Source organism: Littorina saxatilis, unplaced genomic scaffold (assembly GCF_037325665.1).
Source record: "Littorina saxatilis isolate snail1 unplaced genomic scaffold, US_GU_Lsax_2.0 scaffold_779, whole genome shotgun sequence".
NCBI classification, from domain to species: Eukaryota; Metazoa; Mollusca; class Gastropoda; order Littorinimorpha; family Littorinidae; genus Littorina; species Littorina saxatilis.
Genome location: NW_027127380.1, coordinates 18,103 through 45,083, shown reverse-complemented (window position 1 = coordinate 45,083; position 26,981 = coordinate 18,103). Strand labels below are relative to the sequence as shown.

The window sequence follows — 26,981 nt, the reverse complement described above, 5'->3', positions numbered from 1 at the left end:
TCACAGCAATGATTCATCCAGGCATGAGTCACATACAGTCGACCTCAATGCTATTTGAGAAACACTCCCCAAATGTGGAGAACTGGGCAGACACACCCGTCTCCAGTGAGAGTTTATGATGTTCTGCTCGATACAACAAACATGGCTACTTACAGTTCCTCCAATTTAGTAATCCCCTCTCCCATTGGTCAATCCTAAAAGAGGTAACCAATGAAAATATAGTTTACAATAATCAGACCATAGCAATTCCATCAGGCCATACTATGCGGATTGAAAGTATGGTAAGCTAATCTGCACACATTTAATAAACTTTAATTTAGATTAAACTATGTACAAATCCATTTGTCACACTCTCTCTCTCTCTGTCTCTCTGTCTCTCTCTGTCTCTCTCTCTCTCTCTCTCTCTCTCTCTCTCTCTCTCTCTCTCTCTCTCTCTCTCTCTCTCTCTCTCTCTCTATCTCTTTCACGCCCCACCTTTTTCCCCATTGCTCTGTTATGTTTATCACCAAAACAAGTATTTGCTAAGTGACATGCACCTGTCCACCCCGCCCTGGCATCCCTTCTCCCCTGAACTGAACGACAGACCTATCTTATAATGGCCATGGTGTGTCTGTCTGCCTGCACGTTGCCTGCTTTCTGGGTGGTGCTAGTGACACTTGGCCTGCTTTCAGGGTGGTGCTAGTGACACTTGGCCTGCTTTCTGGGTGGTGCTAGTGACACTTGGCCTGCTTTCTGGGTGGTGCTAGTGACACTTGGCCTCACACGCTAGAGTTGCCTGCTTTCTGGGTGGTGCTGGTGACACTTGGCCACACACGCTAGAGTTGCCTGCTTTCTGGGTGGTGCTAGTGACACTTGGCCTCCCACGCTAGAGTTGCCTGCTTTCTGGGTGGTGCTTGTGACACTTGGCCTCACACGCTAGAGTTGCCTGCTTTCTGGGTGGTGCTAGTGACACTTGGCCTCACACGCTATAGTTGCCTGCTTTCTGGGCGGTGCTAGTGACACTTGCCCTCACACGCTAGAGTTGCCTGCTTTCTGGGTGGTGCTAGTGACACTTGCCCTCACACGCTAGAGTTGCCTGCTTTCTGGGTGGTGCTTGTGACACTTGGCCTCCCACGCTAGAGTTGCCTGCTTTCTGGGTGGTGCTAGTGACACTTGGCCTCACACGCTAGAGTTGCCTGCTTTCTGGGTGGGGATAGTGACACTTGGCCTCACACGCTAGAGTTGCCTGCTTTCTGGGTGGTGCTAGTGACACTTGGCCTCACACGCTAGAGTTGCCTGCTTTCTGGGCGATGCTAGTGACACTTGGCCTCACACGCTAAAGTTGCCTGCTTTCTGGGTGGTGCTAGTGACACTTGGCCTCACACGCTAGAGTTGCCTGCTTTCTGGGTGGTGCTAGTGACACTTGGCCTCACACGCTAGAGTTGCCTGCTTTCTGGGTGGGGCTGGTGACACTTGGCCTCACACGCTAGAGTTGCCTGCTTTCTGGGTGGTGCTAGTGACACTTGGCCTCACACGCTAGAGTTGCCTGCTTTCTGGGTGGTGCTAGTGTCACTTGGCCTCACACGCTAGAGTTGCCTGCTTTCTGGGTGGTGCTAGTGACACTTGGCCTGATACGCTAGAGTTGCCTGCTTTCTGGGTGGTGCTGGTGACACTTGGCCTCCCACGCTAGAGTTGCCTGCTTTCTGGGCGGTGCTGGTGACACTTGCCCTCACACGCTAGAGTTGCCTGCTTTCTGGGTGGTGCTTGTGACACTTGGCCTCACACGCTAGAGTTGCCTGCTTTCTGGGTGGTGCTTGTGACACTTGGCCTCACACGCTAGAGTTGCCTGCTTTCTGGGTGGTGCTAGTGACACTTGGCCTGACACGCTAGAGTTGCCTGCTTTCTGGGTGGTGCTAGTGACACTTAGCCTCACCCGCTAGAGTTGCCTGCTTTCTGGGTGGTGCTAGTGACACTTGGCCTCACACGCTAGAGTTGCCTGCTTTCTGGGTGGTGCTCGTGACACTTGGCCTCACACGCTAGAGTTGCCTGCTTTCTGGGTGGTGCTTGTGACACTTGGCCTCACACGCTAGAGTTGCCTGCTTTCTGGGTGGTGCTAGTGACACTTGGCCTCACACGCTAGAGTTGCCTGCTTTCTGGGTGGTGCTTGTGACACTTGGCCTCACACGCTAGAGTTGCCTGCTTTCTGGGTGGTGCTAGTGACACTTGGCCTCACACGCTAGAGTTGCCTGCTTTCTGGGTGGTGCTAGTGACACTTGACCTCACACGCTAGAGTTGCCTGCTTTCTGGGTGGTGCTGGTGACACTTGGCCACACACGCTAGAGTTGCCTGCTTTCTGGGTGGTGCTAGTGACACTTGGCCTCACACGCTAGAGTTGCCTGCTTTCTGGGTGGTGCTTGTGACACTTGGCCTCACACGCTAGAGTTGCCTGCTTTCTGGGTGGTGCTAGTGACACTTGGCCTCACACGCTAGAGTTGCCTGCTTTCTGGGTGGTGCTAGTGACACTTGGCCTCACACGCTAGAGTTGCCTGCTTTCTGGGTGGTGCTTGTGACACTTGGCCTCACACGCTAGAGTTGCCTGCTTTCTGGGTGGTGCTAGTGACACTTGGCCTCACACGCTAGAGTTGCCTGCTTTCTGGGTGGTGCTTGTGACACTTGGCCTCACACGCTAGAGTTGCCTGCTTTCTGGGTGGTGCTAGTGACACTTGGCCTCACACGCTAGAGTTGCCTGCTTTCTGGGTGGTGCTAGTGACACTTGGCCTCACACGCTAGAGTTGCCTGCTTTCTGGGTGGTGCTAGTGACACTTGACCTCACACGCTAGAGTTACCTGCTTTCTGGGTGGTGCTTGTGACACTTGGCCTCACACGCTAGAGTTGCCTGCTTTCTGGGTGGTGCTAGTGACACTTGGCCTCACACGCTAGAGTTGCCTGCTTTCTGGGAGGTGCTAGTGACACTTGGCCTCACACGCTAGAGTTGCCTGCTTTCTGGGTGGTGCTAGTGACACTTGGCCTCACACGCTAGAGTTGCCTGCTTTCTGGGTGGTGCTTGTGACACTTGGCCTCACACGCTAGAGTTGCCTGCTTTCTGGGTGGTGCTAGTGACACTTGGCCTCACACGCTAGAGTTGCCTGCTTTCTGGGTGGTGCTTGTGACACTTGGCCTCACACGCTAGAGTTGCCTGCTTTCTGGGTGGTGCTAGTGACACTTGGCCTCACACGCTAGAGTTGCCTGCTTTCTGGGTGGTGCTAGTGACACTTGACCTCACACGCTAGAGTTGCCTGCTTTCTGGGTGGTGCAAGTGACACTTGGCCTCACACGCTAGAGTTGCCTGCTTTCTGGGTGGTGCTAGTGACACTTGGCCTCACACGCTAGAGTTGCCTGCTTTCTGGGTGGTGCAAGTGACACTTGGCCTCACACGCTAGAGTTGCCTGCTTTCTGGGTGGTGCTAGTGACACTTGGCCTCACACGCTAGAGTTGCCTGCTTTCTGGGTGGTGCTAGTGACACTTGGCCTCACACACTAGAGTTGCCTGCTTTCTGGGTGGTTCTAGTGACACTTAGCCTCACCCGCTAGAGTTGCCTGCTTTCTGGGTGGTGCTAGTAACACTTGGCCTCACACGCTAGAGTTGCCTGCTTTCTGGGTGGTGCTAGTGACACTTAGCCTCACCCGCTAGAGTTGCCTGCTTTCTGGGTGGTGCTAGTGACACTTGGCCTCACACGCTAGAGTTGCCTGCTTTCTGGGTGGTGCTAGTGACACTTGGCCTCACACGCTAGAGTTGCCTGCTTTCTGGGTGGTGCTAGTGACACTTGGCCTCACACGCTAGAGTTGCCTGCTTTCTGGGTGGTGCTAGTGACACTTGGCTTCACACGCTAGAGTTGCCTGCTTTCTGGGTGGTGCTAGTGACACTTGGCCTCACACGCTAGCGTGGACAACAGCAGATCAGGTAGAGTTCTCACCCCCCACCCAACCCGTTTTGCAACCTCAAACCCAACCTCCACGACCTGGCATGAGTCGATCGTAACCCGGATGTTCATCAGACTGAGACGCTACCAGGCCCGGGGTGTATGTATCATATTGCACCGCGCTTAATGTAAGGGGTCTTACAGAATTAAAAAAATGTTCAAAACTCCACACAAAAAATTGGAATTGGGTGGGTGGGTTAGCCATCAATTTGGAATTTTATTTTTTTTTGGAAACTCAACAAAATATTATTTTGTAACATTTCCCGCGCCTGTAGTGAGTGACATTCCTTGGTACTCACCACGTGACGTCCATTTACGGTAGTGGCGAGTACAGTTCAATTGCTCTCTGTTATTAAAATAAGAAACCCGAGTTTAATAATGTTCACTACATGGTGTATGTGTGGCCGGTGGATTTGAACAACTTTTCCCGCATAGACGAATATCAAACCACTGAAAATGTCGACTTCAGAATTAGAGTGCATCTTTCAAACACCATCTTCTCGGTATGAATCCTTCGTCAATATGTACTGCCAACTTCACAAAAAGTCGTCGAGACAAGATCGGTTCAAAGCAGCACAGGCCGAGTGGACTGCACAAAGAAATCTGGCTCCAACGCCATTAGCAGATGACAGCCACTTCAAGACATACCTGGAGCTGAACCTGACAGCGGGCCCAGACACTGCCTGCACAACATCACTGGGAGTTGGTGGTGTGACTGGGGGTGTACTAGGTAGTATGCCCAATGGCCCAAAGTAGGAGGTGGGGGTTTACTAGGTAGTATGCCCTATGACCCACAGTAGGGGTGGGGGTTTACTAGGTAGTATGCCAATGGCCCAAAGTAGGGGGAGGGGGTTTACTAGGTAGTATGCCCTAAGGCCCAAATTAGGGGGTGGGGGTTTACTAGGTAGTATGCCCTGAGGCCCAAAGTAGGGGGTGGGGGTTTACTAGGTAGTATGCCCTATGGCCCAAAGTAGGGGGTGGGGGTTTACTAGGTAGTATGCCCTATGGCCCAAAGTAGGGGGTGGGGGTTTACTAGGTAGTATGACCTTTGACCCAAAGTAGAGGGTGGGGGTTTACTAGGTAGTATGCCCTATAACCCAAAGTAGGTGGTTGGGGTTTACTAGGCAGTATGCCCTATGGCCCAAAGTAGGTGATTGGGGTTTACTAGGTAGTATGCCCTATGGCCCAAAGTAGGGGGTGGGGGTTTACTAGGTAGTATGCCCTATGACCCAAAGTAGGGGGTGGGCGTTTACTAGGCAGTATGCCCTATGGCCAAAGTAGGGGGAGGGGGTTTACTAGGTAGTATGCCAATGGCCCAAAGTAGGGGGTGGGGGTTTACTAGGTAGTATGCCCTATGGCCCAAAGTAGGGGGTGGGGGTTTACTAGGTAGTATGCCCAATGGCCCAAAGTAGGGGGTGGGGGTTTACTCGATACTGAGCGTATACAAGGTAGTTTACGGTACATGTGTGCATGTTTATGAAACAGATAAATGATTTGCTTCCAAAAGGAACTTGAAATACCTACACACTCAAGGCGGGGAGATAGATCAGTCCCTAGCAAAGCTGGCTTGACACCAGTTTGTCACTATCGGCATTGGTACCAACCCCAAGTTCAGCAAGGGATGTATTTCCCCTAGTCAACTTCGACTCACATTGGTATCTCTCTCTCTCTCTCTCTCTCTCTCTCTCTCTCTCACTGACTGTCTCTCTCTCTCGCTCTCTCTCTCTCTCTCTCTCTCTCTCTCTCTCTCTCTCTCTCTCTCTCTCTCTCTCTCTCTCTCTCTCTCTCTCTCTCTCTCTCTCTCTCTCTCTCTCTCTCTCTCTCTCTCTCTCTCTCTCTCTCTCTCTCTCTCTCTCTCTCTCTCTCTCTCTCTCTCTCTCTCTCGCTCCCTCTCTTTTCCCCTCTCTCTCTCTCTCTCTCTCTCTCTCTCTCTCTCTCTCTCTCTCTCTCTCTCTCTCTCTCTCTCTCTCTCTCTCTCTCTCTCTCTCTCTCTCTCTCTCTCTCTCTCTCTCTCTCTCTCTCTCTCTCTCTCTCTCTCTCTCTCTCTCTCTCTCTCTCTCTCTCTCTCTCTCTCTCTCTCTCTCTCTCTCTCTCTCTCTCTCTCTCTCTCTCTCTCTCTCTCTCTCTCTCTCTCTCTCTCTCTCTCTCTCTCTCTCTCTCTCTCTCTCTCTCTCTCTCTCTCTCTCTCTCTCTCTCTCTCTCTCTCTCTCTCTCTCTCTCTCTCTCTCTCTCTCTCTCTCTCTCTCTCTCTCTCTCTCTCTCTCTCTCTCTCTCTCTCTCTCTCTCTCTCTCTCTCTCTCTCTCTCTCTCTCTCTCTCTCTCTCTCTCTCTCTCTCCCCCTTTCTCTCTCGGGTAACGCATGTAAAGGCAGTTCTGTGTGAAAATGGATTTTACCAAGTTTGGATGTTTGGATGTGGAAACGAGAGGGTGTTTTTTGCAGAACTGAAGGAGAGGCTCTGCAGTTCCTTCTGCCATGATTGGCGTAATCATTTGGACTCGAGTGAGCGCCTATCACTGTATGGAAATTATAAAGCCTGTTTTGAAAAAGAACGTTATGTGGGCATTTTATGGAAAGATGTGTACAGAAATGTCATCGCTCAATTTAGAATGGGCGTTTCACAGATAAATATCCACAGATATCGCTTCCAAAATTCAACAGAAAACAAGTGTTGTCCCTTTTGTGAAGATAAATTAGAGACCGAAATCCATTTTTTGTTTGAATGCCAAACATATTGTGAGCTAAGAATAAAGTATTTAGCACAGTTTTTAAGTGTTGGTGATCAGTTGGGCAGTATGACTGCAATGTTTAAAAAACAAGACACAGAAACAATTGTAGATTTAGCAAAGTTTTTGTTTTTTGCATTTCAGTTAAGACTGTCAATGTTAAATAGTAATGAGGATTAATTGTCGCTGAAGGTTTTGTTGTTGCTGTATTTATTGTTCGGTTGTATGTATATATTAGGCAGCATTGATGTGCAAGATTATAGATAGAGGAAAGCTTGGAACAAACCACTGTGTATTTTGCATACGTTTCAATATCATGTTTTCTATTTTTTCCTGTGATTCATGTGTACCCCCCCCCCCCCCATTGAAAGGGGCTGTAGGCCCATATTCAATTAAACTGTGTCAGTGTCAGTGTCAGTCAGTGTCAGTGTCTCTCTCTCTCTCTCTCTCTCTCAACTCAGACTTTTCTCTGTGTCTAAAAACCCCCGTGTGCATGATGCATGCGCACGACAACGATCCCCAATTCACAACGACGACTTAGAGCTTGGAAACATTGACATACACATGCAGACAAAAATAAAACAACACTGGGTAGTGCCGTACAATGTCACACACAATGTTACCAAGCCGTGTAACAGTATCACACACAATGTTACCAAGCCGTGTAACAGTATCACACACAATGTTACCAAGCCGTGTAACAGTATCACACACAATGTTACCAAGCCGTGTAACATTATCACACACAATGTTATCAAGCCGAGTAACAGTGTCACACACAATGTTACCAAGCCGAGTAACAGTATCACACACAATGTTACCAAGCCGTGTAACAGTATCACATACAATGTTACCAAGCCGTGTAACAGTATCACACACAATGTTACCAAGCCGTGTAACAGTATCACACACAATGTTACCAAGCCGTGTAACAGTATCACACACAATGTTACCAAGCCGTGTAACAGTATCACACACAATGTTACCAAGCCGTGTAACAGTATCACACACAATGTTACCAAGCCGTGTAACAGTATCACACACAATGTTACCAAGCCGTGTAACAGTATCAGATTACGTGATGTTTCATGTCACAAACAATGTTACCAAGCCGTGTAACAGTATCACACACAATGTTACCAAGCCGTGTAACAGTATCACACACAATGTTACCAAGCCGTGTAACAGTATCAGATTACGTGATGTTTCATGTCACAAACAATGTTACCAAGCCGTGTAACAGTATTACACACAATGTTACCAAGCCGTGTAACAATACAAGATTACGTGATTCTTCATGTTACATACAATGTTACCAAGCCGTGTAACAGTATCAGATTACGTGATGTTTCATGTCACACTCAATGTTACCAAGCCGTTGAACAGTATCAGATTACGTGATGTTTCATGTCACACGCAATGTTACCAAGCAATGTCTCAGTCTAGATGTACGTGGTGCTTCAGGCAACACACAATGTTACCAAGCCATGTCACAGTCTAGATGTACATGATGTTTCAGGTCACACATAATGTTACCAAGCCATGTCTCAGTCTAGAAGTACATGATGTTTCAGGTCACACATAATGTTACCAAGCCATGTCTCAGTCTAGATGTACATGATGTTTCAGGTCACACATAATGTTACCAAGCCATGTCTCAGTCTAGATGTACGTGATGTTTCAGGCAACACACAATGTTACCAAGCCATGTCACAGTCTAGATGTACATGATGTTTCAGGTCAGAGCCAAGCAGCACGATGGCAAGCTCTCAGGAACCAGAGGACCAAGGGTCAGGGTTGTCAAACAGTGAGGTAAGTGAAAAACACTAGGCCACTAAGTACACCGACATTACAAGCTTTAAATTGTTAATTTTCAGGGTAAATCATTATGTAGGCACGTTCAGACTCCGTATCAGGTTTTGTGAGGGTTTGATCATTGTCACATTGTACACGACCCGAACCATCAACAGCCTCGTTGCTTTACACGCTGACTGAAACTTTCCGTCACACCAATCTCTGACATTGTCACATTGTACACGACCCGAACCATCAACAGCCTCGTTGCTTTACACGCTGACTGAAACTTTCCGTCACACCAATCTCTGACACTGATGTCACACCAATCTCTTGTCGCTGATGCAACACCAATTTCTTGGCACTGATGTCACACCAATCTCTTGACACTGATGTCACACCAATCTCTTGACACTGATGTCACACCAATCTCTTGACACTGATGTCACACCAATTTCTTGACACTGATATGTCACACCAATTTCTTGACACTGATGTCACACCAATATATTAACACTGATGTCACACCAACTTCTTGACACTGATGTCACACCAATTTCTTGACACTGATGTCACACCAATCTCTTGACACTGATGCCACACTTACCTCTTGACACTGATGTCACACCAATCTCTTGCCACTGATGTCTCACCAATCTCCTGACACTGCTGTCACACTAATCTCTTGACACTGATGTCACACCAATTTCTTGACACTGATGTCACAACAAGCTCCTGACAGTAATATCAATGATGTCACACTAATCTCTTGACACAGATGTCACACCAATCCCTTGACACTGATGTCACACCAATCTCATGAAACTGATGTCACACCAATTGCATGACACTGATGTCACACCAATCTCTTGACACTGATGTCACACCAATCTCTAGACACTGATTTCACACCAATCTCATGACACTGATGTCACACCAATCTCCTGACACTGATGTCACATCAATCTTATGACACTGATGTCAAACCAATCTCATGACACTGATGTCACACCAATCTCTTGACACTGATGTCACACCAATCTCCTGACACTGGTGTCACAACAATCTCTAGACACTGATGTCACACCAATCTCTAGACACTGATTTCACACCAATCTCATGACACTGATGTCACACTAATCTTATGACACTGATGTCACACCAATATCATGACACTGATGTCACACCAATCTCATGACACTGATGTCACACCAATCTCACGACACTGATGTCACAACGATCTCATGACACTGATGTCACACCAATCGTATGACACTGATGTCACACCAATCGCATGACACTGATGTCACACCAATCTCATGACACTGATGTCACACCAATCTCATGACACTGATGTCACACCAATCTCATGACACTGATGTCACACCAATCTCTTGACACTGATGTCACACCAATCTCTTGACAATGATGGCACACCTATCTCCTGACACTGATGTCACACCAATCTCTTGACACTGATGCCATACCAATCTCTAGACATTGATGTCACACCAATCTCCTGACACTGATGTCACACCAATCTCTTGACACTGATGTCATACCAATCTGTAGACACTGATGTCTCACCAAATAAATAAAAATAAAATAAATAAATTCTCTAGACACTGATGTCTCACCAATATCTAGACACTGATGTCAGGCCAATCCCTTTACACTTGTGTGACGCCAATTGTTCAGTGTATATAGGGTGTGAAAGGTAGAGGCTCTGAGTACACTGTATGTCATCAGGGCTGATGTGTACCTACAGGTTATATATGGTGTGAAAGGTAGAGGCTCTGAGTACACTGTATGTCATCAGGGCTGATGTGTACCTACAGGTTATATATGGTGTGAAAGGTAGAGGCTCTGAGTACACTGTATGTCATCAGGGCTGATGTGTACCTACAGGTTATATAGGGTGTGAAAGGTAGAGGCTCTGAGTACACTGTATGTCATCAGGGCTGATGTGTACCTACAGGTTATATAGGGTGTGAAAGGTAGAGGCTCTGAGTACACTGTATGTCATCATGGCTGATGTGTACTTACAGGTTATATGGGGTGTGAAATGTAGAGGCTCTGAGTACACTGTATGTCATCATGGCTGATGTGTGCCCACAGGTTAAATATGGTGTGAAAAGTAGAGGCTCTGAGTACGATGTATGTCATCAGTAAGCAAAATTCCTGCCCCTGAAAAGGTCTCTGAGTGGCCTATTGTGCAAGTCGGTTATTTCCCCAATCCAACCACGCGGTTTTGTACCGCCCATGTGGGTGGCACCCAGTGTGGCTTCGTGCACTACAGTCCTGTTTTGTGTTTCCAGAGGGAGTTTCTTAACGCCTGGTTCCCCAACCTGCACAGTGACGTCTATATGATCCCCCCGCACCATGTTGACACGGTGCACGTCACAAAAAGATACACGCAAGGAGGTGACATGATCGACGTGCTGAAAACTCAACAACAAATCGACAGTGATAGCACCAAGCTTACAGAGGTCAGTGACGTCGTACACATAGACAGAGCGCTGAAGAAAGTCCACTGCTGCATGGATAAGATCAAGGACAAAGCGGCCAGGCAGAAAGACGTTTTGATAATAATGACTCAAGCCAAATGTGGCCTATACCGAAGCCTCTACACTGGGGCAGCCGCCAGGAGCATGGACAGCGACGAGACAGAACCTTTAGAGGACTTAGTTCTGGAGGAAGACTTTGTTGATCTGCTTGTCATTGATCGTAACCGGGGAGTACTGATGGGGGCAATCATACCTCAGACAGAAGAGGACCCTCATGCAGTTCAAGAAAAATTGCGGAAGGCAGCTGGTTACCTGCAGCAAGCTGGAGACGTTGTGAGGCGTTGTGTTCTGGGTGACTTGGACCTACCCCAGCCTGCCGTTCACCAGGCCATTCTCCTGCCAAACACGACCAGACGCTGTCTGCAGGAGGCGCTGCAAAGCATGGACGACGTAAGTATGCATTTCACAAACACACACACACACACACACACACACACACACACACACACACACACACACACGCACACACACACACGCACGCTCGCACGCACGCACGTACACACGCACGCACGCACGTGCGCGCACACACACACACACACACACACACACACACACACACACACACGCACACACATACAGGTCGTTCTCGGGAAAATGTAGCCATATGCGTGACAGCAATCAAAATTCTACAGAATATCAAAGAACAGCAACTTTGGGATGTGTATCCGTAAAATATAAGATAATGCAAGATTCTGTGTAACCCACCCAATGTTTAATGACGTTACTTGGAAGTGACGGGTTGTCGCATGAATCACCGAATGACCACTACCGTAGACTACCTTGTATACGCCCAGTATCGAGTAAACGCCCACCCCCTACTTTGGGCCGAAAGCTGTGCAAAGGGCATACTACCTCGTAAACGCCCACCCCCTACTTTGGGCCGAAAGCTGTGCAAAGGGCATACTACCTCGTAAACGCCCACCCCCTACTTTGGGCCGAAAGCTGTGCAAAGGGCATACTACCTCGTAAACGCCCACCCCCTACTTTGGGCCGAAAGCTGTGCAAAGGGCATACTACCTCGTAAACGCTCACTCCCCACTTCTGGACTAATGAAGTCACACACATTATTTTTGGATAATTTGTGTTTAGTGTTTGTAAACTTCCGCATGCGGTACAGAGAATTCACCCGAGTTTATGACAAGATGCTGTTATTATAAAGGCATATTGTTCATTAATACTCTTACTGCAGTGTTGCTGAGTAATAAAAAAGAACTGAGATTTTCAAAGCTCTTCTGAAGTTGAAAATAGTGTGATGGCTTGAATCAGTGCAAATGAACTGGCTGCCGTGTGTGCTTGTTTGTGGTGTTTATTTGGCGTTGACTAACGCAGGTTCTACGAAGCAGAACTTTAGTTATTTTTTTCAGTTTTCACTTGAGTTATGTCACAGCATTTGTTTTAGATTTCTTTCATGATTTGCTTTTAGGTTTCGTTCTGACGAGGCACTTGCATACAGACAAACTCGTGTTTGTCAAACTAAAAGAGACATAGACCGCGGATATTTTTCTACAGAAACAAGTCCCAATACCAATTGTATACCAAGCAACCAAACATTCAGATTTCTAACGAGAAACTGATCAGGCACAGGGTGCAGTACCTAGTAAAAGCCCACCTCCAACTGTTGGGCAAAAACGGTGCATAGAGGGGGTGGGCGTGTACAAGGTAGTTTACGGTATTCCTACACTATAAAACACCAGAACAATCACAATACTTACTCCACAAATTTTGAAAATCCTTGACACGTAGGGTTTCGATTTAGCTTTTGTGTACCCTTCGGGTAAAGTTCCTGATTGTGTTTATTGAAATTGCTTTAATTTAAATGTGTAATGTTAAACTTGTGGGGTCCTGATTTGTGGGGTCCGCTGGACCCAAAAAGCAACAATCAATCAGTCAATCATACTCCACAAACTACTTTTCAGTTGCTAAACATTACCTTCTTTTTTCTTTCTTTTTTTTTTTTTTTTTTTTCTCTCTTTTCTTTTTTTTTTCTTTTTTTTTCTCTTCTTCATTCTTTTTTCTTCTCTTTTTTTTTGAACCTCAGTTACAATATGACTCGCTATGAGTATGATACTGTGAGCGAAGCTGAACAGTTTAAACGTAAACAGATTGGGTTATAAATAATAATAATATCATTCTTTCGTTTAACATGGACAATCTTCGAAAATGTACAATATTTTCAATCAATTATAATTTAGCTATAATTCTCTCCGTCAACTGGCATTTGCACACTTTCTCTCTTTCTCTATCCTCTCTCTCCCCATCCTCTCTCTCCCTCCCCTCCCCTCTCTCCCTCTCTCTATCTTTAATCGTCCTCTCTCTCTCTCTCCCCCTCTCCCCTTCTCTGTCTCTCTCACCCTCCCTGCCACTCTCTCTCTCTCTCTTTCTGATACTGTGAGCGATGCTGAACAGTTTAAACATAAACCCTACCATTCTCTCTCTCTCTCTCTCTCTGAAACTGTGAGCGATGCTGAACAGTTTAAACATAAACAGATAGGGTTATAAATAGCAATAATATCATTCTTTCGTTTAACATGGAAAATCTTCGAAAATCTCTCTTTCTCCCTCTCTCTCTCCCACCCCTCCCTCCACTCTTTCTCTACCTCTCTCTCTCTCGCACCCTCCCCTTTCCCCCTCTCTCTCTCTCTTCCTCTCTCGATCTCTCTCGCTCTCTCTCCCTTTCTCTCTCCCTCTCTCTCTCTCCCTCCCTCACTCTCCCTCCCTCACTCTCTCTCTCTTTCTATTACCATGGTTGTGTTTAAATGAATTAATAATAATGATATATTTTGCTGTTCGTCATAATTGTTTTCATCATTGGTTCACCTTAGTTAATACATTGACATTTGCAACAAGTCATTTACAATAGCATGATAGTATTGGGTTTCTCAGTCAGAAAGCCGAATGGAGAGCTCTCTTTCAAATATACAATTTGGGTCAAAGCCTTCTCCGTATTTGTCTATACTTTAAGTTATTGAGACATCCCAGTGCACTAAGGGATTTATAGAGCAAATCGAGAAAATTCATTATTGAACGAAGCGCATAGCGCTGAGTTCAATAATTATTTTCGAGATTTGCTCTATAAATCCCTTAGTGTACTGGGATTGTTTCAATAACGATATTGTCAGTACCGCCATAGAAAAAAGAAGATTCCAAGCGCACATTTTGCAACGCGCATTTGAATAGGCATAACTGTGTGGTCAGGTCGTGTACAGTAAAGATCTACTTTTGTGTGGGGTGTCTCAAGTGTGTCGTGCTTTCGTCACACGCATTTTAATTTCTGTTGGTAAATTCCAGTGTAGCGTTAATCTGAACAGTGATGATCTTTCAGAGAGACCTCATTTGAACTCGGAGAAAGGGCTGTGCTCTTCATTATTTGCGATTCGAAACCTCCAGTCGAGCTTCGACGGATTGACTGTGCGGAGTGACTCCCCTTGAATTGACTCGAAGCCGCGGGACTCGACGGTTCGCACATTTTCAAAACAAATGTGGCATATTTTCGTGTTGTATCTTCATTCATCGGGGAGTCTGATACTAAATATGAACGGTAAGAATGCTCTGAACCCTACACGTATTATATCCCCATCGTTTTTTCGTTCACATTTGCCCAACATGTTAATTTGCTGAGCGGGGTTTATGTCGTCTGCTAGGGCAATCAAACCACTGCATGCAGTCTGCACTGACTGAGTCTGCACGCACGAGGCACGCTGGTAATAAGTCTTATAATGGTAAGAACGTTCTGAACCCTACACGTTTTCGATTACGATTGTTCTTGCCTTGAAATAATAATTCGGAAACTGAACTGATGCAGTCGTATTTCAGTGTTGTCAGTGCGGCTACGTATGACAGAGTCGATCGAGTCAGTCTTCCAAACTGGTACGTTATCGGAATAACACTTGTGTTTTCTGCTAGCGGGTTTGAATTTTATATTAACTCATCATTTGGTAATGTGGATGATAAGCTACATGCCACTAACACGATGAGAAGAATCTATGCAAGTCGGCGAGAATTAGATGAAACCCAGCGGCTTCTATTTTTAGATCAGTGGCAGCCGCACTGTGGCACAGGCACATGCAATCTGTCAGAAAAAAAAACACTTCTGCTTTAATTGAGAAGTAGGGAATTTATGGTCATTTGGTATTGTGGAGAATATAAGCTACATGTCAGTAATTAATTCTGAGGATGAGAGCACAGTCTTGCTTAGGTAAAGGGCGTAAGAATACGCTCTGTGGAAAAGTTAGCGCACTCCAAGAGTGCGCTAACAGTTTTAGCGCATCGCCATTAGCCAATCAACTGGTTCACATCAGTCATGTGACACCAGTACTTACTGACAATTATTGACATTTTTGCAACAAGCAGAATAAAGTTAATATTTCTTATAGTTTGGTCCTGTTGCTTGTTCGGTTGGAAACCAAATAAAACGTCAGTTTCTTTTAATTTTATCTGTGAACCTGTTTTTATATAAATTTGCTTTTCTACGTTCTTCCAAAAAAGTGATATTCTTGGGCATTTAAAGAAAAAATGTTCAATGAAATCAATATCTCAACACAGACTGCAGCGATTGTTTTCACGTTTTTTCATTTTGTGTAGTAAGATATTAGTGGGGTAGATATTATGCAATATCTTCCAGTGAAGTAGCCTTAGTCGCTCTTCCTTGGTGCAGTTGTTTGCTATCATCCAATGATTTCTTTCTATTTTATAGTTATATTTATTCATCCAAAAATGTATTGAGCAAGGAGTACTTGCTTTTTGTTTGGTAAGTAGTGATCTAAATTTTTTGGGAGTCCAGTTTTTAAGAGATTGAGGTTCTAGAGAGACAGTCGCTTCTTGAGTTTGGTTATTGTCAGCTCGCAATGATTGCGCAATGAGCGCGGTTCGCATTGCATTATAATCAAACAGCAGAGCAGGGTAGTCCCCGATTTTTTCTGCAATACGTGCGAGTGGTAATAATCCCTCGTCTGTCCATATATCTTGGACGTAATTTATGTATGCATTTGTCCATCTCTTGAAGAACAGAGGTCTATTTCTGTACATTATCTCTTTGCTATTCCAGAGACAGGTATATTTGAATTCAGTATTGGACAGGTATATATTTCTGAATTCAAGCCATTTAATTAGACATGATTTCCAGAATTTAGATTTGACTTTTTCGAGTCCTAAAAATGTTTTTGGATTGGCAGTAGCATTGAGGCAGCAAAGGTTTGTTCCAACTTCATTAAAGATGTAGGTTGGTATTAATTTCCATTTGGCAGATGTGTCTATTTTTAACTGAGTTATCCATGTCATCATAAAGGAGGCTTGCATATCTATTATGTTTATCATATTACAACCTCCATTCTCCCCTACGTTGCACATTACACATCTTTTTACCTTTTCAAAGGCTCGCGTATTTGTGTACTTCTTTTTCCATAAAAATCGAAATAAGATTGTATTTACTTTCTGTAGGATAGTGGCTGGAGCACTTAAAGCTTGCATTGGGTATACAAATTGTGAAATCAAGAAACTTTTTACAATACATAATTTGCCTGTGATACTAAGGTTTCTTTTAGACCATATGCTTATTATTCTTTCGATTTTTTCGATTTTTTCCGACCAATTCTCATTTATGTCTGATGCAGTGACATCATTTTTAAAGAGTATACCTAAAATCTTTAGTTGTTTTTTCCATTTTAAGTCACAGAGATGTTCTCTGCTGTCCTTTTGAGATCCTAGCCACATTGCTTCCGTTTTGTTTTTATTAATTTTTAGTTGTGATATTTTCGTGAAATCAGTGACAAGCTTCATTGCATTTTCCAGATCTTGTTTTCCTTGTAATAGCATGCTAATGTCGTCAGCGTACATTGCTAATTTTATCATGTCAATTGAGTTGTTAGTCTCTATCTGGGAGCGAGGTAATCGAAGTCCGTGTATGCTTGGATCGTTTCTAATCTTTATTGCAAGAATTTCCAGTCCGAGAATGAAGGCCATTGGCGAAAACGGGCAGCCTTGGCGAATTCCTGTCTCAATCGGGAATGGTTCGGAAATCCAGCCAAGGTAGTTAATACTACTTTCGGTCTCATTTGTGAGAACTTTAACCCAATGCGTAAAATTCTCGCCAAATCCGAATTTTCTGAAAGCCCATAGCATGAATTCCTTGGAGATAGAGTCAAATGCACGTGTATAATCTAGGGCCAATAAAATACCGGGTTTATTTTCCTTATTCATATGTTCAATTACGTCATCTATTAATCGGATAATATTACTAGCTTTTCTACCCTTAATGAATCCCACTTGATCCTCTGAGATCAAATCACTTATAACATTCGACATCCTAAGCGCAAGGCATTTTGCTAATAATTTATAGTCTGTATTTGTAAGGGAGATGGGTCTCCAGTTACACAAGTTATCTCTTGTGAGGTCTTTTCCTTTATGGATTAAGGTTATAATAGCTCTTTTTTGTGAGGGAGACATTTCTCCTACATGAAAGGAACTTTGAATCGAGCCTAATAGTAGCTCTCTTATTCTCGACCAAAAGAATTTAATAAAACTTGTAGTCACTCCGTCACATCCCGGTGAAGAACCATTTTTCATGCTTTTTAACGCTGTAAGAAAAAATGCGAGCCAACATGAAGATCATGGATAAACTGCAAACTGCAGAAGGTAACACAGTCACCGCCCAAAGCGATATCCTACAAGAACAAGTTAAATTCTACAAAAACGTTTTTAAGAAAACCGATGATTTCTCAGAGGCACAGGCTAATACTTTTTTAGGAGAAGCTGATATCCCACAACTGACACGAGAACAAACTGAAGCGTTAGAAAACCCAGTAACTGAACATAAACATTACCTTCTAAATGTAACCAGGTTCGTGGAACGATTTGGCAACAACATCGATTACTGATCAACCATTTGTGACCAGGTTCCAAAAAGATGGAAACTTTCATCGATGATAATTTGTTGTTATGATGGTAATGTGTTAGGGTCGGACTCACTGGACTCTCACTCAGTCACGGACACAAAGACCGTCATACATATTATGTAGACAACAAAGCCATGTGCTTATAGCTATATGAATCGCGTGATAGTCCCTATATTAATAATTAAAAGAAAGCGTGTTTAACCGCTATTTTTCATTTTTATTTTTCTATTCCACCAATCTCATCAACTTCCCTTTTTTTCCGCTGTCAAAACTAACACCTACTTTATGATTCCTTTTTGAAGGAAATTCACCACAAAACAAAATGGAGAATTTTCTTTCTCAGTGAAAGCAATGCTTCATCTTTACAAAATAACTTCAAGTATACACATGTGAATGCATGTCTGAACCACTAGTACTGTACTATGTGTGAGCGTGTCAAGTTACGCATGTACACCTGCCTAAATGTACACACACACACACACACACACACACACACACACACACACACACACACACACACACACACACACACACACACACACACACACACACACACACAAACGCGCGCACTCGGGAGTAACCGTCAAGCTTTCATAAGTTGTCCGTGTAAGCGCACATACACAGATGCATGCATAGGTTCACTAACAGACAGAGCGCACGTGTGTGTGAACAGTCAAGCTGCAGGCATTTCAACCTGCAGATTTTGTTTGTGTGTTTGTTTAACGCCCAGCCGACCACGAAGGGCCATATCAGGGCGGTAACCTGCAGATACCAAAACTACATAATGAGTTCTCCCTTCCAGGGGAATTCCCACCGCACTTACCCTTCTTGCGAGGGTGGAGGGAGGGGGGGGAGGGGAGACAGAGACTGTCCCAATGTTGTTGCTACCACAGTGCAGTCTGGGGCATACACGATGTGATAGTCTGAACAGTGCAGTCTGGGGCATACACGATGTGATAGTCTGAACAGTGCAGTCTGGGGCATACACGATGTGATAGTCTGAACAGTGCAGTCTGGGGCATACACGATGTGATAGTCTGAACAGTGCAGTCTGGGGCATACACGATTTGATAGTCTGAACAGTGCAGTCTGGGGCATACACGATTTGATAGTCTGAACAGTGCAGTCTGGGGCATACACGATGTGATAGTCTGAACAGTGCAGTCTGGGGCATACACGATGTGATAGTCTGAACAGTGCAGTCTGGGGCATACACGATTTGATAGTCTGAACAGTGCAGTCTGGGGCATACACGATGTGATAGTCTGAACAGTGCAGTCTGGGGCATACACGATTTGATAGTCTGAACAGTGCAGTCTGGGGCATACACGATTTGATAGTCTGAACAGTGCAGTCTGGGGCATACACGATTTGATAGTCTGAACAGTGCAGTCTGGGGCATACACGATGTGATAGTCTGAACAGTGCAGTCTGGGGCATACACGATGTGATAGTCTGAACAGTGCAGTCTGGGGCATACACGATGTGATAGTCTGAACAGTGCAGTCTGGGGCATACACGATGTGATAGTCTGAACAGTGCAGGCTGGGTCATACACGATTTGATAGTCTGAACAGTGCAGTCTGGGTCATACACGATTTGATAGTCTGAACAGTGCAGTCTGGGTCATACACGATTTGATAGTCTGAACAGTGCAGTCTGGGGCATACACGATTTGATAGTCTGAACAGTGCAGTCTGGGGCATACACGATGTGATAGTCTGAACAGTGCAGTCTGGGGCATACACGATTTGATAGTCTCAACAGTGCAGTCTGGGGCATACACGATGTGATAGTCTGAACAGTGCAGTCTGGGTCATACACGATTTGATAGTCTGAACAGTGCAGTCTTGGGCATACACAATGTGATAGTCTGAACAGTGCAGTCTGGGGCACACACGATGTAATAGTCTGAACAGTGCAGTCTGGGGCATACACGATGTGATAGTCTGAACAGTGCAGTCTGGGGCATACACGATGTGATAGTCTGAACAGTGCAGTCTGGGGCATACACGATGTGATAGTCTGAACAGTGCAGTCTGGGACATACACGATGTGATAGTCTGAACAGTGCAGTCTGGGGCATACACGATGTGATAGTCTGAACAGTGCAGTCTGGGGCATACACGATGTGATAGTCTGAACAGTGCAGTCTGGGGCATACACGATGTGATAGTCTGAACAGTGCAGTCTGGGACATACACGATGTGATAGTCTGAACAGTGCAGTCTGGGGCATACACGATGTGATAGTCTGAACAGTGCAGTCTGGGGCATACACGATTTGATAGTCTGAACAGTGCAGTCTGGGGCATACACGATGTGATAGTCTGAACAGTGCAGTCTGGGGCATACACGATGTGATAGTCTGAACAGTGCATGCAAAACATAACATACACAGGAAATGACGAGGTCAGGTCGGGCGGCCAGGGTCTTATTTATTTACCGTGTTTATATATCCAACGTTTTGCAAGCACAGGCTAGCTGTGGAGCACCACTTGACCGATTGCTCCTCTTCTTCTTCTACTTTTCATCTCAACGCTAGTTGTTGTTGTTGTTGTTGTTGTTGTTGTTGTTGTTGTTGTTGTTGTTGTTGTTGTTGTTGTTGTTGTGATGTGGTGCTGTTGTTGTGTTGTTGTTGTTGTTGTTGTTGTTGTTGTGGGTGCAAGACATTTGTTTTAGGACAGAGGAAGGAACTTCTCATTAAGCGATATCAAGAAAACAAAATTGAAAAAAAGATACACAGTTAGAGTCCGACAACAACAATATTAGGCTGGCGCTATTGGGAGTCGGCTCGGAATAGCGTAATGTGCACTATTGGGAGTCAGCTCGGAATAGCGTAATGTGCACTATTGGGAGTCGGCTCGGAATAGCGTAATGTGCACTATTGGGAGTCAGCTCGGAATAGCGTAATGTGCACTATTGGGAGTCGGCTCGGAATAGCGTAATGTGCACTATTGGGAGTCAGCTCGGAATAGCGTAATGTGCACTATTGGGAGTCAGCTCGGAATAGCGTAATGTGCACTATTGGGAGTCAGCTCGGAATAGCGTAATGTGCACTATTGGGAGTCAGCTCGGAATAGCGTAATGTGCACTATTGGGAGTCAGCTCGGAATAGCGTAATGTGCACTATTGGGAGTCAGCTCGGAATAGCGTAATGTGCACTATTGGGAGTCAGCTCGGAATAGCGTAATGTGCACTATTGGGAGTCAGCTCGGAATAGCGTAATGTGCACTATTGGGAGTCAGCTCGGAATAGCGTAATGTGCACTATTGGGAGTCAGCTCGGAATAGCGTAATGTGCACTATTGGGAGTCAGCTCGGAATAGCGTAATGTGCACTATTGGGAGTCGGCTCGGAATAGCGTAATGTGCACTATTGGGAGTCAGCTCGGAATAGCGTCTCACTCAACTCAATGCCCGTCACTCCAGTCAGGGTATGGGCCGCCAACAACAGCTCTCCAGAGTCCTCTGTCCTGGGCCATCTTTTCTATCTGACTCCAGGTGTAGCCCATTTTTCTGGTGTCGGCCTCCAACCCCCCGCGGGTTAGGGGGAGTCCCATATTGGTTGGGACTAGAAAGAATTTACCCGATGCTACCCAGCATGTCGTAAGAGGCGACTAACGGTTCTGTTTCTTCTCTTCTTTTGTCTTATTTCTGCCTTACCAGTCCTTTCACCTATATTTCCTTCCAAGAAAACTCTCCCTACTATTCCCTGCAGTTTTCCAATTCTTTTCTTGTTGTCTTATTTCTACCTGACTGGATCCATCACCTTTATTTCATTTACCAAAAGTCTTCTTTTCCACATCCTTATTTCTCTGCACCCCGCATGTCGTATGAGGCGACTAACGGATTCTGTTTCTCCTTTAACCCTTGTTAAGTGGTTCTTGTATAGAATATAGTCAATGTTTGTAAAGATTTTAGTCAAGCAGTATGTAAGAAATGTTTAGTCCTTTGTACTGGAAACTTGCATTCTCCCAGTAAGGTCATATATTGTACTACGTTGCAAGCCCCTGGAGCAATTTGATTAGTGCTTTTGTGAACAAGAAACAATTAACAAGTGGCTCTATCCCATCTCCCCCCTTTCCCCTATCCCATCTCCCCCTTAACCTCGTCGCGATATAACCTTCGTGGTTGAAAACGACGTTAAACACCAAATAAAGAAAGAAAGAAAAGTCGGCCTCCAGGTCGCGTCGCCAGGTGTTTCTTGGACGGCCTCTCTTTCGCTTGCCCTGGGGATTCCACCTCAGCGCTTGTCTGGTGATGTTGGTTGATGGTTTGCGGAATAGCGTAATGTGCACTATTGGGAGTCAGCTCGGAATAGCGTAATGTGCACTATTGGGAGTCAGCTCGGAATAGCGTAATGTGCACTATTGGGAGTCAGCTCGGAATAGCGTAATGTGCACTACTGGGAGTCAGCTCGGAATAGCGTAATGTGCACTATTGGGAGTCAGCTCGGAATAGCGTAATGTGCACTATTGGGAGTCAGCTCGGAATAGCGTAATGTGCACTATTGGGAGTCAGCTCGGAATAGCGTAATGTGCACTATTGGGAGTCAGCTCGGAATAGCGTAATGTGCACTATTGGGAGTCGGCTATGAAGGTTGCCTAACTGTACTGAGTAGGAAGGACGGAAATTTAAAGACTAGTGAACCCTCGGACTAAACCCTCGGACTAGTGAACCCTCGGACTAGTGAACCCTCGGACTAGTGAACCCTCGGACTAGTGAACCCTCGGACTAGTGAACCCCAGATCTGCCCCAATTGATCTGAGCAATACAATGTAGAAGTGACAATCTGAAAAAAATGTCTTCGCGTGAACGCTGCCATGTTGTCATCAGTTGGATGTTTTTTATCCAGAGCAGGGATTAACACACTTTTTCATCAAGCTTGTCTTACACTGTGCCGAATATCCTTGCGAATATGAACATGTTGTATTCGGCAAAAAAAGAGACGAGCGGACAGGAAAAAATATTGAAAATTCGAAGCCTTATCGATCATTGCAAATGCATACAAATCCATATACGAATGCCTTGCGGACGTATTACGAACGTTGCGAGTGGCCTTGCGAGTGTTGCGAGTGCTTGCAAACATTTTACGAATAAAGCGATTATGCAATTCGCATTGTTCGTAATACTGCTCTTACACTGTGCCGAATTTCCCTTGCGAATAGAATTCGCCAATAATTCGTAATGATCGGGACATGGTCGCAAGACATTCGTAAGTGTTTCTAACCATTCTCCCCCATTCGTCTCTTGTTGCGAATATTAGCAACATGCTTCTAATATTCGCAAGGAAGGCATATTCGTAAGCCATTCGTAATCATCGTAAAGGTATTCGTAGCGCTCGCAAGGCATTCGCAATGATGATCGGCACACATTCGCAAGCACTCGCAACCATTCGTAAGACATTCGCAAGAAATGTGTATGTGAAAAGGTTATATTAGGCCCCCCCAAAAAGACGAATGGACAGGAACAATATTGACCATTCGAAGCCTTACGAATCCTTGCGAATGTCTTACGAATGGTTGCGAGTACTTGCGAATGTTTACCGATCATTGCGAATGCATACGAATCCATATTCGCAAGGATATTCGACACAGTGTAAGACAGGCATAACGAATGTTTGTGAATGCCTTTCGAGCGTTACGAATACATTGCGATGTTTACGAATGTTCGCAATAATATTCGGCACAGCGTAAGACAGACATAACGAATGGTTGCGAATGTCTTGCGAGCGTTACGAATACATTGCGATGATTACAAATGTCTTGCGAATACTTACGAGTACGTCGGGAAAAAAGTTAAAAATATGACTTCCTTGTAAATATTAGGAACATGTTGCTATGTTCGAAACAAGATACGAATGGTAGTGAATGGTTAAGAACAATTACGAATGTCTTGCGACCATGTCCTGATCATTGCGAATTATTGAACAATTCTATTCGCAAGGGTAATTCGGCACAGTGTAAGAGTAGCATCAGCAGTTTGTTGTGAGTATCCGCAGACTGCTTTCCATTACCTGTCGTCTGTTTTAGCTTGAAGTAGGGGTCATTCAGTCAGCCAACAAGTGCTTGTTTTACTGACACGTTCTCACGCACGACATGTCGTAAATGCAAGTTCTAACTATTGTTTTTAATTGCAATGATATAAAAATGTCGATATTTGTAAATTTCTGCCATGTTCTAATGTTTTTTCTCCATTATTGGCATATGGATATGGCTAATGCGTGCATTACCTGTTACGACACACAAAGCGTTCTATATCCGAAAAGGGGGGCTACTCCAACATATTTTCAAAAGTGTTCTCCGTCCTCTGCTCATCTGTTGCATCACATTAAACACTTTCATCAAATGTTGGAACCACTCCTGCTTGGGGATGGAGCTACTTGTGTCTTGTTTTCTGGCAACAGAACAGACGCGGATTTTTCAGCGATTCTGTTAATCAATTTGTCTTTTTCCTTTTAAATGACCGCTTTTTACACCCCCGGTATAGGGGTGTTTACACCCCCGGTATAGTTACACCCCCGGTATAGGGGTGTGTATAGGTTTCACTCGATGTGTTTGTGGCGGTCTTTGTGTTCGCAAGTAGATCTCAAGAATGAACGGACCGATCGTCACCAAACTTGGTGAACAGGTTCTATACATTCCTGAGACGGTCCTTACAAAAAATGGGACCAGTCAAACACACGGTTAGGGAGTTATTGGTGGATTGATTCTACAAGGACTATATTACTGGTCAAAGGGAAATAACCTTCTCAGTTGGTGGCAGTGAGAATGGGTGCAGTGAGAATGGTTATTTCCCTTTGATTTATTTACGTCAGTATGATTTGTCAGCAGTCAGTGAGTTTGATGTGTGTGATGACTCGGACTGGAAGATGCGGCAAGATTCTCTCCTTGTTCCGATCGAAGTCGAATTGAGATACATCACTCAGTGACTTGATACATATTAGTGTGATGGCGTGTGTGTGGTTGGCGGGTGTCAGGTAAGACATCCATTTTTGTGCCGCTGTGGAAACAGGTTGCGAGTTCTTCACTACCTCCACTCAGTCTCTCGGGAGTGTGGGGCGATGGACTCTAATTTGCTAGCCTGGCGTGGTTTTGGACAGTTGTACTCAGGAACCACTTACAGGAATTACTGGCTTTGAAGATATAAACGTTCTTGGCTGCTCAGTGTAGTAAAGCCTTGGTTCGTGGTCTCGTTGAGTTTTGGTGATAGACTTGCGGTTTCGTTTTAACGAGGGGAAAAATAGCTCTGTGTAAGACTACAAGTCAAGTCAAGTCAAGTATTTTATTGTTTTGGGCCCAGAGGGCTTTGAAACAAAGATATAACTTTAACAAAAACGGTAACAAATCAGACAGTTAATATATGTATACAAATGGAGCGGACAAATACAACAATACTATACAATCAAAATAAATTGGCGATATACACTTCCATACATACAAACACAAATAAAATAAAAATAGGTTTAACAAAATCAGGTAAGAAATCAGGCAGATAATAAAATTATGTATACATTAAGTGGACAACTGAACGATAATATACAGCCGAAATAAATTGGCAATACCATTATGCCATGCATCTTTTGTAAAAACACAAAACAAAAGCATGTATTACATATATACATACCAATAAAGAAACTAGATATAACGCTAACATACTAAAATCATAACATGGGCTACAAATGTTGCTAGCTTCATTAGTTTTATCTTAGATTTACAATTCATTAACTGTTCATATTTTAAACAATTTGGGTGAGATCGGTAATAAGGACTAATTAATTTTCTTCTTTCAGACACTATACTTTCGTCGGTACAACTGAACAAATAGTGAAACTCATCACCTAATTCATTTTTATCGCACATGTCACACAATCTTTCATTTCTAGGAACATTAAAAAATCTGTGCTGATGTCTTGGCAACTTATGATTGCTTGTTCTAAATTTTGCTAGTTTAACTTGGAATGTCCTAGGCAACCAAAGCAAATACCTTTCCAGACACAAATCTTGTTTATATATTCTGTAATTAAAACATAAGCTGTTGGCATTCACGTCAGTGTTCCATTCCTGCAGGAATTGATCTCTTAGCCTTTGTTTTACAACGTTTTTAAAACCTGAGACGGCAAGACTCTAAGTTGTCCATAAATATGATAGACCCAACTTATTTAATATAGTATTGACATGCTACAACCAGGGCAATTTAACGTTTTGTACATGGTACATGGTACAACCTCAAATGTAGTTTTAACATCAAACAAGACATATTATTCGCACCATCGTTCATTTCTTTCATCAGTTTATACCAATAAACCAGTAACTGACATTGTACCTCAATTCTAATTGGATAACGACCAAGCTCTCCGTAAACCATACAGGTGGGTGTAGTTTTATATACATCAAGAAGCATTTTTAAAAATTGCAATTGAAACCTTGACAATATGTCTAATGAATCATATCCCCACACCTCACAACCATACAACAAAATTGGATGTACACACTTCTCAAAAAGATCCAATTGCACATCAATTGGTAAATTTAGTTTTCTACATTTTCGAATTAACGAGAACATTGCACGGTTACCAATCAAACATTGACGTTTCATGGCATTATGAAATTTGTTATTATAATTAAATAGTACACCTAAGTACACATAGTCCCAAACTACTTGGACAGGTACTCCATTCAAGACAAAATTTGGGATATTCCGTATTTTCCCCCGCGAAAAAACAACTATTTTTGTCTTTTCAATATTTATGCTTAGTCCCCAGTTCTTACAATAACGATCTAGTCCATCCAGGGCTTTTTGCATTTCTCCAGGTGTTTCGGCGAGTATAGCAGTATCATCAGCATATATTAACAGGAACAAATACATATAGTCATTAATGCGTTCAACATCTATTTCTTGGGCTCTTTTTAGGGGCAACTCTAGGCTGACATCATATTCAATCAAAAACTGCTTCAGGTCGTTTAAAAATAGTGAGAAAAGAATCGGTGATAAATTTTCGCCCTGAAGAAGCCCGATGTTTGAGGTGAACGTCTCGGAGAATACACT

General features: G+C 44.3%; 2 protein-coding genes across 2 annotated transcripts in view; one reads left to right on the top strand and one right to left on the bottom strand.

Moving 5' to 3' along the window:
- Positions 1–8,383: 8,383 nt before the first annotated feature.
- LOC138955832 (uncharacterized) overlaps positions 8,384–26,981 on the top strand; it is a 34,769-nt gene continuing 16,171 nt past the window's right edge. The window contains exons 1-2 of the mRNA XM_070327353.1: positions 8,384–8,494; positions 10,795–11,433. Of these exons, the coding sequence (XP_070183454.1) occupies positions 8,441–8,494; positions 10,795–11,433 (693 nt within the window). The 5' untranslated portion in view covers positions 8,384–8,440. The remainder of the gene's footprint in view (positions 8,495–10,794; positions 11,434–26,981) is intronic.
- On the bottom strand, positions 9,203–10,502 carry LOC138955831 (uncharacterized). Its single transcript, XM_070327352.1, is given in 3 exon segments — positions 9,203–9,626; positions 9,737–10,026; positions 10,491–10,502. Coding segments are annotated over 3 exon segments (696 nt in total). The 3' UTR covers positions 9,203–9,232.